The sequence below is a fragment of the Cibotium barometz genome, chromosome 21 (genome assembly GCF_041138505.1).
Source record: "Cibotium barometz isolate CiBa-2024 chromosome 21, ASM4113850v1, whole genome shotgun sequence".
NCBI classification, from domain to species: Eukaryota; Viridiplantae; Streptophyta; class Polypodiopsida; order Cyatheales; family Cibotiaceae; genus Cibotium; species Cibotium barometz.
Window position 1 is genome coordinate 20558036 of NC_141066.1, and position 16398 is coordinate 20574433.

The window sequence follows — 16398 nt, forward strand, 5'->3', positions numbered from 1 at the left end:
TGTTCCAATGGCTAGGTAAAGCAAGCATGTAGGACACTTCATTGATCTTTGCAATCACTTTGAAGGGTCCATAATATCGAGTAGAAAGCTTTTGATATGATCCCTCTCGTCCTGGCCTCTTCCAAAGCCTAGCTTTCTCAAATTTCAACAATACCCAATCACCTTCCTTGACTTGCATGTCCCTTCTATGCTTGTCGGCAGCCCTCTTATGCTTGTCTTGTGACCTTACAATGGCTGTCCGCACCTGAGCAAAGGCTACATCCAAGTCATGAACATACTCATCGGCTGCAAAAATCTCATCCTTTGTACGAAGGATGGGCACTCTGCCATAAATAATCTCAAACGAGGCCTTGCCCGTGGAGGCATGTACTGTGTTATTGTAGGCAAACTCTACAAGTGGAAGATACTTCTCCCAGGCACTCTTTTGATCTACCACATAACACTTCAATAAATCCAACACAGCAGAATTTGCAACCTCACTTTGACCATCTGTTTGGGGGTGGTGAGCAAATGAGAACTCAAGCCTAGTGTCCATGTTATCAAATAAAGCCCTCCAAAAGAGGCTCGTAGTCCTGGGATCTCTATCCCCAACAATGAACTTAGGCATACCATGATGCTTGCATATATGAGCAAGAAAAAGCTTCACCATATGATCAACTTTAATGGTTTTCTTGACGGGCAAAAAGTGAGCTGGCTTGCTAAACTTGTCAACTATGGTCCAAATAGCATTATTCCCATGCTGGGATTTCGGTAAGTCCATAATGAAGTCCATAGTAATGCTTTCCCACGGCTGCCAGGAAATAGACAATGACTGAAGCAAATCTGGAGGCTTTTGCCTATCAAAGTTCACGTTTTGGCAGGTAATGCATGCGCATACATAAGCCTCTACGCATGCTGGGCCAAAAGAAACATCTTTCTATCATGCATGTCGTAGGTAAAATACCTCTATGACCAGCATAAGGTGGAGCGTGACATTCCTCCATAACCTTTGGACACATATCCTTAACCACACATAGGCATTATCCTTCATAAGATAACCCTCTTTGATCACATAAGAGGCATGTGAGTGACCAGCCATCAAATCAGTCCATATATGAGAAAAATCAACATCCAAATGATACAAATCACGCATGGCAGATAAGTCCCCATGAGAGGCCACTGAAACTGCAGCTATATAAGGCTTCCTGGACAAAGCATCTGCCACTAGATTCTTCTTTCCCGGAGTATGTACAATCTGAAAATGAAACATGGAAAGAAAGTTTGCCATTCTCATTTGCTTCTCCGAAACCTTTGTTTGAGATAGAAAGTACCTCAAGCTTTGGTGATTTGTCTTGACTACAAATTCAACCCCAAGAAGATAATGCTTCCATATTTTTAAGGCATGAATTACAGCCAAGAGCTCTTTTTCATAAATGTCCATATGGATCTCGGCATCATGCAATCGACGGCTCTCATAAGCAATTGCATGACCCTCTTGATTTCGGACAGCTCCTATACAATTCCCACATGTATCACATTCCACTCCGTGAATGGCTTTTGCAAATCGGGAACAATCAAAACAGGCCCACAAATGATAGCATTTTTGAGTTGCAAGAAGACATCTTGCTCATTCGAAGTCCATTGAAAGGTGGCTTTCTTCTTTGTAAGATCATGCAAAGGCGAGGCAATCTTAGCGAAATGCCTTATGAATCGCCTATAGTATGAACATAACCCAAGAAAGCTACGCACTTGATGTACATTTTGCAACTCTCGCCAATTCCAAATGGTTTCAATCTTAGCAAGGTCCATTCTTACACCCTCTTTGGATACAATGTGTCCCAAATAGTGTATCTTTGTGAGGAAGAACTCACTTTTCTTAGCATTTATGAAGAGTTTATGCTTTCGCATCTTCAAACACTGTAGCCAAATGAGTCTTATGCTCCTCCTCATTCTTGGAGAAAACCAAGATATCATCAAAGAATACAACTATGAACTTACGATGGGGTCAAAATATCCTATCCATCATACGGTTGAATGTTGCCGGGGGATTGATAAGGCCAAAAGGTATCACCAAGAACTCATACAATCCAAAAGCTGTCCTAAATGCGGTTTTATGGACATCCTAGGATACCACACCAATCTGGTGATAGCCACTCTTCAAGTCTAAACGGCTGAAACAAGCCGAGCCATCAAGCTTATCCAAGATGTCATCTATGCGTGGGATTGGAAACCTATTCTTGATGGTGAGCTTGTTTAGAGCTCAATAATCTACACACATGCGGAAAGATCCATCGTTCTTTTGCACAAGAAGCACAAGAGAACAAAAGGGTGAGGAGCTTGGCTGAACCAAACTCTTCTCTAAAATCTCATTAACCTACTTCATAATCTCCTCTTGTTGTGCAGCACAAACACGATATGCGGGTTTGTTAGGTGGGGAACTACCTGGCACAATATCTATGCGATGATCCTCGGGTATCTCAGGAGGTAGCTCTCCTGGCAATGCATCGGCAAAACAATCTTTATAAGCATTAAGAAAATTCAGCCTTTCTTGAGTCAATACATCCACATTCACATTACTTTGTTCAATTTTGTCACGAACAAAAACCAAGTACGCGGAAAGACTCTTTTTCATTGCCTTATTAATTTGGATGTGAGATACACGTGGGATAGAATCCCCTTATTTGCCAACATCAATGACATGCATGCGGCCTTTATGCATAAAGGTGATCCTGTTGGTTTTATATTCTTTGCAGAGCTCAAGCCTATGATGCCAAGGCTTGCCAAGCAATACATCACATCCATTGAGAGGGGCAATCAAAAAATGCTCATGATCCAAATAACCCTGTATATGTATGCGCAACTTGCCAATAAGAGGAGTGACCTGCACCTCTTTGCCAACAAAAACAGCCTCTTCCTCAATCTGGGGTCCCATTTCCCCAATCTCTATGCCCAAGGCGGCTGCCATCTCTGTAGAGATGAAGTTATCTGTTGCACAATCATCAAACATGAATAGGACAAGCTGATCCTTGATTTGTCTCCAAGCTTTGCATACCACTCTCTCTTTGCCATCATGCTCAGTGTTACCCTGCACATCGGGAATGGCATGCACATTTGCCTTGGGTGGCTTGTCCTCTTGCTTTTGCTTGCGGGTAGAGCATTGCCTAAAGATGTGCTCTTTACTACCACAAAAAAAGCATTTCCCCTCTTTTGCATATTACTCCCTTTGCTCGGGGGTCAAGCCAAACTTATTCTTCTTTGGTGCAATGTCCTTGGACGGGGCACTTTAAGCTTTACCTCCCTTTTGGGCTTCCCGAGAGCTCTTTTTAGGTGGCTGTCCACCTTTTTGCAGGTTTGGGACAGCCCTCTCTTTGCCCTTAGAATCTCCCTGATCTTGCTTAATTTTAAGCACCAATTGCTCCGTAGCAAGAGCAGATGCAATGAGTTGCTGAAGAGTGTGTATGAGTTGCTGAAGAGTGTGTTTCGGCTGCAATTCGATGCCCGAACGGTAAGTTGGTTGCAAACCGGAGCAAAACTTCCTCTTCCTTTCATCTTCGGAGAGTTGCATAAAGGGACTTACCTCAAGCAAGACTTTCCAAAATTTGTTGACATATTGTTGCACACTCTCATTGTCTTTTTGCTCAAGTCTATCCCACTTTTGTGTGAGAGTTTGCTGTCACGTGCATCCCGCACTTGGATGCCACGTAGACATATCTGTACAGAAGGTGCAGGACCTGGGATGGTGAGCTGGTCCCATGTGAGCCCAGTCCGGGACAAGTCAGCTAGGGATCCATCGCAGTCGTCCGAGGTCAGGTGTGCATTGTCCTGCACAGGAGTCCAAGGTCAAGTGTGCACTGTCCTACACATGAAACAGTGCCAGTCCGCGCTGTGAGTCTCCCTCTAGAATGATGTCAGGGATTCTGTGTATCTGGTATGGTACCGGATGCCAGATCACGGAGTAGTTAGTCAGGGTTTGATTATAGGAAAAGGGGCCAGCCCATAGGGCTACCCCAAGTCTTAGGGTGGGCATGGGGATGATGTGAAACCACCCCCATGAGGGCCAGGAAGGTCCTAGCTGTACCCACCAGCCATGGGTAGGCCATGGAGGGCTGTAGGACAGCCCTAGGGGCAGGCCAGGGGTAGCCGACTGGTTATCCAGCCCTAGGAGGGGTGTAGGGCAAGTATGGGGCAGCCCATACAGGCTGCCCAGCCTCAGGGTACTTGCAAAATCAGTGTCCAGCCTCTTGGAATTCAGGCGCATGATGCCCTGCCATCTAGGGAATGAAGCGCAGCTTTTTATGTGTTATTTTCAGCATTTAATGCTGATTTTACAGTCGTGGGCTGGCCGCCTGGATTAATGCTGGCCGACTGCTCATCCTGGAGTACTCAGTAGTATAAATAGATGAGCCACAATCCCATTGTTTCATCTCATTTTTCACCAAGAGCCAAGGCAAACAAGGGCTAGACAAGCCAAGGAGTTGCTAAAGCAAAGGGGTGAAGGACTACAGGTCAAGGGCAGAGTTTTCTCAGCCAAGAAAGGTCAAGATTTCTGTATTTTCTTTTCAGATTTACATCATTCTAATAAAGCAAATACACCATCCGTGGTGGGGGGCCTACAGAGGGTATTTGGGACCCAATACTGTGTCCGCTCCCTCTCTCTCTATATTTTCTGCACATCTTCATTCAGTTTTGTGCGTTAATTCTGTCGCGAAAAGAGTGCTGTTTTCTGAGCATTGAAGTTACCGATCTTCCCCGAAGCTTCCACATGTTACAGTGGTATCAGAGCCTACTTCAAGTGCAAAGATTCAGAAAAGAAACCAGAATTTTTTCTCGCTTGTGTGGTTGGTTTTCAGACGCCGGTAGACTACCCCTTTCGGAGTGACTCCTGTCCCTCGAAGGACGGTTGGTTTTCAGCCTCCGGAAGCCTCCGGACGTCTCCCACACAGATAGTGGATGGTCAGATTGCGTTCCAGAAAAGAAGTGCGTTTTCCTGCTATGGCGAGCTTCGACGACGAGAGAGACCAAGAACCATGGGACCAAAGTGCACCAGGCAGCCCAACTAGGGCACAAGGCTTGAGTGTTACAGATATGTTCCAGCAGATGATGCGAGCAGTCGATCGCAAACCAGACAACCAAGTTGGACAAGCAGAAGGCGCAGATCTTAGCTCTGGAAGAGCGTACCCGTTCTCCAGCGTCGCGTTTTCCATCTCCTCCTCCCTCTCCTTCCGTATCCCAGATTCCAGATCCTCGACACAGGGACCCTCTTGCGGGGTCACGACCGCAGCCGACGAGCTCTTTGCTTGAGTTGCAAATGCGTGCATTGGAGATCCGACAACGTGAAGACAAAGCCATGCGACGCGTGAAACACGAGCGTTACCTAGCAGCTTTGGACGCCAGATTGACACCGGCGGCGCCCTCAAATCATTTTCCCGAGAAAATGAATTTCAGTAAGTATAATGGTAAACTCGATCCCACAACTCTTTATTCATGGTTACATCAGTTTGAAGCTTACTTTGCCGCAGTTAGAAAGACAGATACTGACAGAGTGATCTCAGCCAGTTGGTACTTGGAAGGTGAGGCCATTCCTTGGTGGACTCAGTGGACTCATGCCCACACCAGATTAGGTATGGCAGCTTATGTGTGGGACGAGTTTGTCCGCGACCTTAAGTAGCAGTTTCTATCGCCCCACTACCTTGAGCGACTCGAAGACGAGTTCAGGGGAGCGCGTCAGAACGCGCAACCGGTCCTTCAGTTTGCCAATAGAATTTCGACCTTATGTTTGCAATTAGGCTTATCTGATTCGAACAAGAAAGGGCAGTTTTTGTATGGCCTTGACACACAAATCCAATGGGAGATGCGTATGTTTCGGCCAGCCACCTTTGAAGACGCACTCTCGCTTGCGCAGAGTGTAGAAATGAAGCATAATGGTGGCAAGTCCAAGACTTCCTAGCCGGCTTCTCCCAAGGCTACCGCCTCGGGGGGCAAAGGCCAAAACCAGACGGGGTCTTCCCCAGGACAGAGCCCAGGAGGCTCTGGCTCCAAGAACTCGAACAGTGCGTCTAAGCTTACTCCAGACCAGAAAGCGGAGGCAAGCAAAACAGGTGGCAAGTTGAGTGCTGAGGAGCTTTCTCAGTACAAGAAGGAGGGTAGATGTTTCTTTTGTCATACAAAAGGACATACTTCTCAGGATTGTCCTAAGAAGCCTCCAAAGCCCGCTGCCGCTGCCTCCACAGTTTCCGTGGTGGTGACCTCAGCTCCCACACAGACCCTAGCGGCTACCGCTAGTTCTTCAAACCCCGGTGCTTCATTTGGAGCAATTATTCCTTTGGCTACATAGGTGGCCAGAGAGTCGTCTTGTTTGACAACGGCAGCACGGAGGATGTGGTCACGGAACAGGCCGCTAGGCGTGCCCGTTTCGACCTGACTTCGTTGGAGAAATAGGTTGAGGGTTTTAGCACAGGCATAACAACGAGCGTCAAGTATGAAGCTCTAGGTGCTAAGTTAGTTATTCAGGGCATAGAATTTGTGCGTGATTTTATGGTTGTCCCTCTTGTAGGAACAGACATAATTTTGGGTATTCAGTGGTTTCACAACTTTCTTCCAGATGTCAAGTGGGACAAGCACACGTTCCAGATCAATCGGAATGTGTCGAACGTCCCTGTGACCATTAAGTGTGAGCCAGGAATTTCGAACTTTCTGCTCATAAGCCACTTGCAGGCTAAGCGAGCAGTCAGGAAAGGCGCACAGTGTGCGATGATATACATCTAGACAGCCGAGACAGTGGCCAGTGCTTCTGAGAAGTACTCGGCTCTCCATGAAAAGTTCCAAAAGATTTTTCTTCGGGACAACCTCCCTCCCCAACTCCCCCCGTCCAGACCGGAGGACCACAAGCTTGACCTCCTCCCAGGCTCGGAACCCCCGAGCAAGTTTCCGTATCGCCTTTCCAAGGCAATGGAATCGGAGTTGGACCACCAACTCCAAGAATTGTTGCAATCTGGCTTCATCCGCCCCAACGTGTCGCCATTTGCAACCCCGATTTTATTTGTCAAGAAGAAAGATGGGTCTTCTCGTTTGTGTGTCGATTATCGTGCACTCAACAAGCTGACTATCAAGAGCAGATTCCCGATGTCTCGAATAGATTATATTCTCGAGAGTCTGAATGGAGCAAAGATGTTCTCGAAACTTGATTTAAAGAGTGGGTACCACCAGGTGCGGATTGTGGAGGGGGACATCTCCAAGACCGCCTTCCGTACGGAACGGCCCCACTATGAATTTGTGGTCATGCCATTTGGCTTGACGAACGTCACAGCTACATTTAACCGCATGATGATGCATGTTTTTCGGGATTTGATTGGAAAGTGTGTTCATATTTATGGACGACATACTGGTATTTTCAGCTACGGTTGAGCAGCATGACATTGATGTGGAGAAAGTCCTTAAGTTGCTAGAAAGCAACGAGCTCTACGTCAATGAAAAGAAGTCGGAATTTTATCTGTTCCAGGTGCATTACTTGGGATACATAATTAGTGCCGAAGGCATTCGACTGGATCCGGCTAAAGTGGCCGAGATTGTCAATTGGGAAATACCTCAGACAGCCTATGACATCAGATCCTTTGTGGGTATATGCCAGGCATACTCCACCCACATAGACAAGTTTTCTAATCTCTCGGCGGATCTCACCGATCTGCTAAAGGGTGTGAAGACAAGAAGGCAAAAGATTCGAATGACTCCACGACGTTGGAGGCATTCAAGAACCTCAAGGTGGCTTTATCAGAAGCGCCTTGTTGAGCACTTGCCTCGTGGGATGAACCATTTCAAGTGATCACCAATGCGAGTAACATCGCAATTGGCAGTGTGTTACAACAGAATGGTCATCCAGTAGCTTACATGTCTCGTAAGTTACTGCCCGCAGAAAAAAATTACTCAGTCTATGATCGTGAACTCCTCACAGTTATACAGTCCTTGAAACATTGGAAACATTTTCTGTATGGCCGTGACTTTGAGGTTCGCACTGACCATCAGGCATTACACTGGATTCAGACAATGCCAAGTGCACAGTGGAGTGATCGACAACACCGCTGGAGTCGGATATTCCAGCAATTCGGTGGTATGTTTGAGTACCTTCCAGGAAAGGCCAATCCAGTGGCCGATGCTTTGAGCAGGAAGGGACAAGTGACTACGATTCAAACCACTAGACTCGATCTTGGTGGTACAGGACTAGATGACATGAAGCACACGTACACGGATTCCGAGGAATTCGGTACACAGTGGGAACAGACATTGGATGCCATAGGACCATGCCACTTTCTGATACGCAATGGTTGGCTTTTCTACAAAGGCCGACTGTGTGTCATGAAGTCGTTCAGGGCAGCTCTTCTCCATGATGCCCATGACGCCATTATTGGTGGTCATAGGGGCATGAATTCGACTTTGGAGAAATTAGAACGGCAATATTATTGGCCAAAGATGAGGCGAGATGTGTTTACATATGTACAACGTTGTGATATTTGTCAAAAGGTGAAAGCTCCTCGTGGAAAGAAGATAGGGTTGTTACAGCCCTTGCCAATTCCTCAGGGTCCTTTCCAAGATATTTCAATGGACTTTGTCACGAATCTACCTCCCACTCCAAGTAAGCGTAATACACAGAGCTTAACTATCGTTGATAGATTTAGCAAATTTGTTATGCTTATTCCTTGCAAGGCCAATGTGACCGTCGAGGATGTTGCCCAATTGTTCATTCGGCATTAGTACCCGATTGGCGGGATTCCTAGGACCATAGTGTGAGACCGCGATGCCAAGTTTACCAGTCATTTTTGGAGGGCATTGTTTGATAGCTTTGTTACTAAATTGAATTTTTCCAGTGCATTCCACCCACACACGGACGGCCAGACAGAGATATACAACCAGTTGGCCTTTGATGTGCTGAAGTGTTATGTCCACGATCAGCAAGGTAAGTGGGAATCTTATTTGCCTTTAGTTCAAGCTGTTTTGAATGATTCTTTTTCTTTAGCTATTGGCAGGACTCCATATGAGGCAGAATTTGAAAGACATTTCCAGTCATTGTTGACCAGGACCTCGTCTTCAGTACCTGACGCGAACAAAGTGACGGAGTCTTACCAGGAGATTTTAGAGTCAGTTAAAGACAAGTTGGCTAAAGCGCAAGAGGCCTACACTCGACAGGCCAATAAAGACCGAAGGGATATGAAGTTTTCGGAAGGGGATTGGGTTTATCTTCGGATTATGAAGCAAAGGTTGAAACAGGTGGGCAAGCAATGCCCAAAGTTGTCTTTCAGGAGCTTCAGACCTTTTCCCATCAAGAAAAAGATTAATGAGGTGTCTCTGCAGTTAAAGCTACCTTCGAGTTGGACTATGCACGATGTGTTTCACGTCACTTGGTTAAAGCCATATGTAGGTCCTGTCCCTTCAGAAGTCAAAGACGAAGCGGAACCAGATATTGTTGATGAAGCAGAAGTTATGGTTCCAGAACAGATCCTTCTGCACCGTTTCAAGCATGGCTCGGGCCAAAGACTAAGACAGTTCCTTCACGAAGTGAGAGGACCGACTCACCGAGGGACCCACGAAGCGGTATGGCTCGACAAAGAGTTTTTCGATGACTATCCGGCGTTATCGACGGATTATTTGGAGGCTATGCAGCTTCCGTCAAGTTAAGCAAAAGGGGATGTCACGTGCATCCCGCACTTGGATGCCACGTAGACATATCTGTACAGAAGTTGCAAGACCTGGGATCGTGAACTGGTCCCATGTGAGCCCAGTCCGGGACAAGTCAGTCCCAGGGATCCATCAAAGTCGTCCGAGGTCAGGTGTGCATTGTCCTGCATAGGAGTCCAAGGTCAGGTGTGCATTGTTCTGCACATGAAACAGTGCCAGTCCGCGCTATGAGTTTCCCTCTGGAATGATGTCAGGGATTCTGTGTATCTGGTATGGTACCGGATGCCAGATCACTGAGTAGTTAGTTAGGGTTTGATTATAGGAAAAGGGGCCAGCCCATAGTGTGAAACCACCCCCATGAGGGCCAGGAAGGTCCTAGCTGTACCCACCAGCCATGGGTAGGCCATGGAGGGCTGTAGGACAGCCCTAGGGGCAGGCCAGGGATAGCCGACTGGTTATCCAGCCCTAGGAGGGGTGTAGGGCAAGTATGGGGCAGCCCATACAGGTGCCCAGCCTGAGGGTACTTGCAAAATCAGTGCTCAGCCTCTTGGAATTCAGGCACATGATACCTAGCCATCTAGGGAATGAAGCGCAGCTTTTTGTGCTATTTTCAGCATTTAATGCTGATTTTATAGTTGTGGGCAGAAAGTGAACTGGCCGCTTGGATTAATGCTGGCCGACTACTCATCCTAGAGTAGTATAAATAGATGAGTCACAATCCCATTGTTTCATCTCATTTTTCACCAAGAGCCAAGGCAAACAAGGGCTAGACAAGCCAAGGAGTTGCTAAAGCAAAGGGGTGAAGGACTGCAGGTCAAGGGCAGAGTTTTCTCAGCCAAGAAAGGTCAAGATTTCTATATTTTCTTTTCAGATTTACATCATTCTAATAAAGCAAATACACCATCCATGGTGGGGGCCCTACAGAGGGTATTTGGGACCCAATACTGTGTCCTCCCCCTCTCTCTATATTTTCTGTACATATTCATTCAGTTTTGTGCGTTAATTCCGTCGCGAAAAGAGTGCTGTTTTCTGAGCATTGAAGTTACCGATCTTCTCTGAAGCTTCGGCATGTTACATTTGCTCCCCATTTGGAGGTAAAAATTGTGCAAAAAATCTGTCCTTAAACTCTTTCCAAGTGCAAATATGATCTTTGGTAGTCTTTTCACTGATCCACCAATGGGTTGTCCCCTTCAAAAACATGCTTACATGAGGAATTTTGGACTTCTCAGTGAAGTCCTCATCACTAAAAGCAATGTCAAACTGTGCCACGAAAGCAAGCACCTTGGAGGCATCATACTCTCCATGAAAGGCATCTAACTTCACGGACTTGTCTCCTGCCTTGAACTCCTTGAGCTTTTTGGGATGTGATTCATGTTCTTCTCTCTTTCTCTTCCCCTTATCCAACGGGGCAGCCCTCTCTACATGGGCTTCATGGGCAGCCAAAGATGTTTCACGAGGCACGGTGGCATGTGCATTATTAACCTGTGGCCCAGATACATGTGACCTCCCCAAATGACGCAATGTCTCACCACGAGAAAACTCAATGGGCAAAGTCTTTCGGCTTGCACGCCGACCACTCTCTCTATGATATACATCCTTTGAATCCACAAGGCCATCATGTCGCCCACTAGCTCCAACATGCACATACTTGTTTCCTCCTGTCCCATGAGGAGTAGATGCATGGCGAGAAGTGACTAATACCTCTTCCTTGTGTATAAAAGACCTCAACCGTTGAGATGTTGGGTCTCCCTACTTCAAACGAGGCGGATTCTTGAATACTAACTCCCCATCCTCTCCTTCTTTGAGATCACCCTTTCGGATGAGATAGAAGAGTGCCAACTCCCTTGGCTTCTTGTCCACTTCACGAGCCATAGAATCAAAGGTCATATCCACCATAGCATCAGTTTTCCTTGCTTCAATGACACTTTGTACATGGGGATCTTCATGCAAAAATTTCAGCTCTTTCTCCTTTGCCTGCAAAAGCTTCTTCATGTGCTCCAATTCAACCCTCAATGCATTGGGCGGCTCATCCTCATGCACATGCTCTTTCCCATGGGATGGCTATCCCATGAATGCACTATCATAAACTCTCTCAAGAGGCTTGTGCCTTCATGCAATGCATCAGAATCGCGAGAAGCACAAGACTGGCCTCTAGAATTTGGCACTTCCAAAGGGTTGCCTTGACTGTCCATTGAGTCAAGTGTCTATGTTTGCTTCCGATCAAAACACCGTGTCTCCTCTTGAGAAAGAGAGACGACCGGGCTCTGATACCAATGTAACCGCTCCCTACAGGAAGCCTACAAATCAGAAGATAAAATACACATATTTTAGATCACTTAACTAATTCAAACAATGGATAATACTTGCAACATTAAAACTGAAAATGATAAAGAACACTTGACACCATCATTGGGGCTGGAAAGAGCCGCCCCCCCCCCCTTAATACATGTGTATTTCTTGGCGTATTTATATGTACAAGTGTTCATGGCACGGGCCTTCCTATATGGAGTGATAATCCCATAGACAAGGTAGGTACAAATATCAGCCCTACCATGGAGTGACAGTCCCATGGATATAAGACGCAATCCTGGTCATATACGGGTGGCAGCAAACAGGCTCCCGTCCATATGGCACAACACTGGTCACACACGGGTGGCACAAAACTGATTTCTGTCCATGTGACAGCAAATGACTGGCCCTTTCACATGGAGCACTGGCCTTGCCACATGTGAACATGGTACAAATCTGGCCACTCCATGGAGTGACAGTCCCATAGAAGTGGCTCCAGAAATGGAGATGGACCAAATGGTGACACGAAGCTTCGCCATCTCGACATCAAAATAAGCTTTTTCCACAACTTCCACTTCATCTAGTTTTCCTCAAGATCCGGTATAACCTCCCCTCATCTCTGTGACGACCAGCCACATCGTCATCAAAATTTAGAATGGACGGCATTGCCATGGAGTAGAAAGAGAGGAAAAGTGGAAGTAGAAAGGTGCATTCACGCATCGGAAAAAGCAGAAACTCCTGCGTTTGCAAACCAAGAAAGTAGTGGACTGGTTCGTGTTCCCAAACCCTTGCAAATCTTCCAAGCCTTTAAGCTATGAATTCCAAGATGCAGATATGGGAGAGAGGGACTGCATTTTTTTTAAAATTTTTTCTTTTTCTTTTTCAACTGGCCTTTGGCCCAAAATCCTCCCATAGTTACCAAATTTCATTGTCCATAGACAGCCGCCCGTAGGCACTTATTTATCCACCCGTAGGCAATGCCGTCAAGGAAGCACCAAGGGGGGTTTTAAACCCAGCACCTCTTGGTCCTAGGCAAACACCTTCACCAATTGAGCTATCACCTCATTGGTGAGAGGGACTGCAATTTATAAAAGTAAAGAAGAAAAACAACTTTATGTGCTTTTTCTCACATGTTAACGAGAAATAAAGTGTTTTTAAACATTTCCAAGAGGTCATTTTAAGCGTAGGTTACCTTCTCAAATGTGGGTAGAGCTATATCTTTTAGCAGAGAGAACACATTTGGTATAGGCGGCAACTCCACTTCCTCATTAATGGCTGTTACATGCAGATTCATGCCGATAGGAGTTGCAGAAGCAACATTGCTGTACAAAAACATTGCAAGCATTGATTAGTGGTTTTTTTCATGCCTCTTTAGGCTTGTTATAAAGAAACACATCATGGACTTTGATCATAAATGCTAACCTGCATTCCAGCTCTGTGATCAATCCTGAGAAGAAAATTGAGATGCAAAGAGTTATGGCTTGCAGAACCCACTTCTTCATGTCCCCTGATTCATGAAGGAGAGCTTCTAAAGCCCAAGCATTCACTTTGTTCCACACTTGGGCGAAATTATGAGTCCTCAAGTCAAACAATGGCATCCCCATAATGTATGCCTTGGAGTTTGACTGAGTTTGATTTGTGTGCTTTTTCATGGGACCAAATTGGGCCACACATCTTGAAATCTCAGTCACTTTGAGATACCAGCTACCACATGCTGCCTCACAAGGAGGGTTATTAACATGAGAATTGTTATGCTGATAGCAGCTTATTGGAGTAGTAAACCTGGCCTTCCGCCAATCCTTAGCCAATGCTGAAAGGAGACAGTGGCGCCTTGTGGTTGTTTCTGTAGCTGTAGGCAATGCTATTAAGCACCTTGCGTCCAACATGGTTATACTGAAAAATCACAAACCAAATCAAATAAAATGCCAATGGTGAAGAATTAAGCAAAGCTACAACTAACACTATTACACAAGCAGTCAGTGTGAGACGAAGTCCATGAGAGGGCAATGCTAGAACTTGGGTTTGCAAATCTTTACCTGGACTTTGACATGGCCCTTTCACACGGAGCCCTGCATCCTGATGTGGGTCAGTTTATCCTTATTAAAATAAAAGAGGAAAGATGGCTGACATGCTTTTCCCTGTACATCATTAATTTGTTAATTAGCATAGTTTAGCAACAAGTCATTGTGGATGGAATAATGCTAATTTATTGGATTAATTAAATATAATTCGACTAATTAAATAGATCACATCATAATAAAGTTGATTTACCTTGAATATTAATTAATTGAACTATTTCGTTGCCTTATTGGATTAATTAAATATAATTCAACTAATTAAATAGATCACATCATAATAAAGTTGATTTACCTTGAATATTAATTAATTGAACTATTTCGTTGCCAGCGCAAAAGCATCTGGAGCTTGCTTTCACTTCACATGCCCATGAGCTGCCTTGCAGCAGGCGAGAGAGGCAGCTACACGTAGCTCCCACCTTTGTGGGGGAGTCAATTAACAATATTAATATGTAATAAGTTTAGTGTATCCTTTTTGTAACAAATAAATCATTAATACACAACAATTTCATCTTATTTGCTGATGTTTCTGCATATTAATGTAATGTATCATACTTGGGTAAATAAGTAATGAAGTGGTATATTAACACATAAAATATTTCTTACAATTCATGTTACTAATCAATAATCTATAATATTGCTAATCATATGTTCTTTTTGGGAACATAATTATTATTTTTTTTATAAGCAGAGCAGAAACATATACATTGATCAACTTTTTACAACGGCCACAGCCCGTTTCTAGAGTTCCAAATATCCCATAGACAACTATATCTAACAAGGTTGAAGGCCAAATTAATTGCCCCTTTAGCTTCTATCAGTCTCCCCATCAACCAATCCCCCCAAGTCCCCTTAACCCCTATGCTAGAGAACACCCATTTCTCAATTGTGCTCCACAACCCCCTAATAGTCGGGCATCCCTAGAAAGCATGATCTACAGTTCCACATCTAGGACACACCCTAGAAGTAAAGTTCCTATGTACCAATTTGTATCCAACGGGAAGAGCCCACATACACACTCTCCACATAAAGATTTAAGCCTTTAAAGGGATATCCATGTCCCACAACAATCTCCACCACGTATTTGAGCTCCATCTTACTCTCCACCAAGAGGGGGGTAAATTTATGAGACCACCATAATCCTAGACTAAATAGAGATTTTCATGTGACCCTTGTGCATCCCTCCCACTTCATCAATCCCATGACTTCCTTCCACTTAAGACAAAGGGACCTACAAAAGGGGGAACACTGAATCCTCAATGGAGTGTCAGAGAACAGTTTGGCTTTCTAATCCAATCCACTCCACCTCCCTTTGCACCGCACATCAGAATCCTTAACCACCTCTCTTGCCATTTTGGACCAAATTTCATCCTGAAATAAGCATTTAGAGAGGTTGGAGTGCATGACAATGTTTATAATTTTATACTAATATATTTTTAGCACATTGATATATATAAGCCCTTTAATGATCATAAGATAGTATTTAATTAATTATAATGGATAGATTATTTAAATATACTATAATTAGGCATGATTTTGATTAGTAAAGATAACACATGGTATGCACTTTTCAATACCAACTATATTGTATATTATTAGAATAATAATTGGATTTCTTAAAAAAATATTACTATCGCATGACATGTTGCTAACGTTGTATAACTAATGAGATGATTTAAGTTATATAATTCCTTGGAGAATATTAGTAATCAATAATATTTAATATATTGTTAATCATATATTATATGGTTTATGTGAAAATATTAATTATTATATAATAATTAATATTAAATTAACATGCATTTATCTATTACATTTATTTAATGTTTAAAATAGATAATAATTATATATTTTTTCTTTGTATAAGATATATAATATTATTTGATATGTTGTACATTTGAAAAATATGTCATATAATGATACAACTGGAATACCGACATGTGTAAAGGCTTAGAGCCCAGAAATCCATTCTACCTCTAACTCCAATACTATCATGGTTGGTTGGTTGGGGGGATGTTATGTAATATGTGAAGAAAGAGTGAGATTGTATGATACATATATCGTATATTGTATGATATCATTATTATATCGTGTGTATGTATGATTCAATTATGCGTTGTAAAAAGTATTGATAAGATTATCTATTTTGGTCAAATAAAATGTAGCACCTAGCACTAAAATCCTCTAATCTTTGATTGACATTTGTTACCTTATCCTTATAAATTCATTTAATATGTTGTACATTTGAAAAATATGCCGTATAATTGATTAATACGTCGAACAATTGGAATACCGACCATATGTAAAGGCTTAGAGCATAGAAATCCAGTCTATCTCTAACTCCGATACTATCATGGGAAACTTTGCATTGCTGGTTTCGCTCAAGCTA

The 16398-nt window shown here is 44.0% G+C and overlaps 1 protein-coding gene across 2 annotated transcripts in view; it reads right to left on the reverse strand.

Annotated features, from left to right (window-relative positions):
* The window catches only part of LOC147626938 (uncharacterized), a 104723-nt gene extending 90315 nt beyond the window's left edge, over window positions 1-14408 (reverse strand). The window contains exons 1-4 of one of the 2 annotated variants that reach the window (XM_086815491.1): window positions 14305-14408; window positions 13971-14072; window positions 13357-13827; window positions 13127-13256 (exon numbers count right to left, since the gene is read on the reverse strand). In XM_086815491.1, the coding sequence (XP_086671617.1) occupies window positions 13127-13256; window positions 13357-13827; window positions 13971-13984 (615 nt within the window). In that variant the 5' untranslated portion in view covers window positions 13985-14072; window positions 14305-14408. Of the gene's footprint in view, window positions 1-13126; window positions 13257-13356; window positions 13828-13970; window positions 14073-14205; window positions 14225-14304 lie in introns of those variants that run through there. The other variant, XM_086815490.1, reaches the window with a different exon arrangement.
* Between the last annotated feature and the right edge of the window lie 1990 nt (window positions 14409-16398).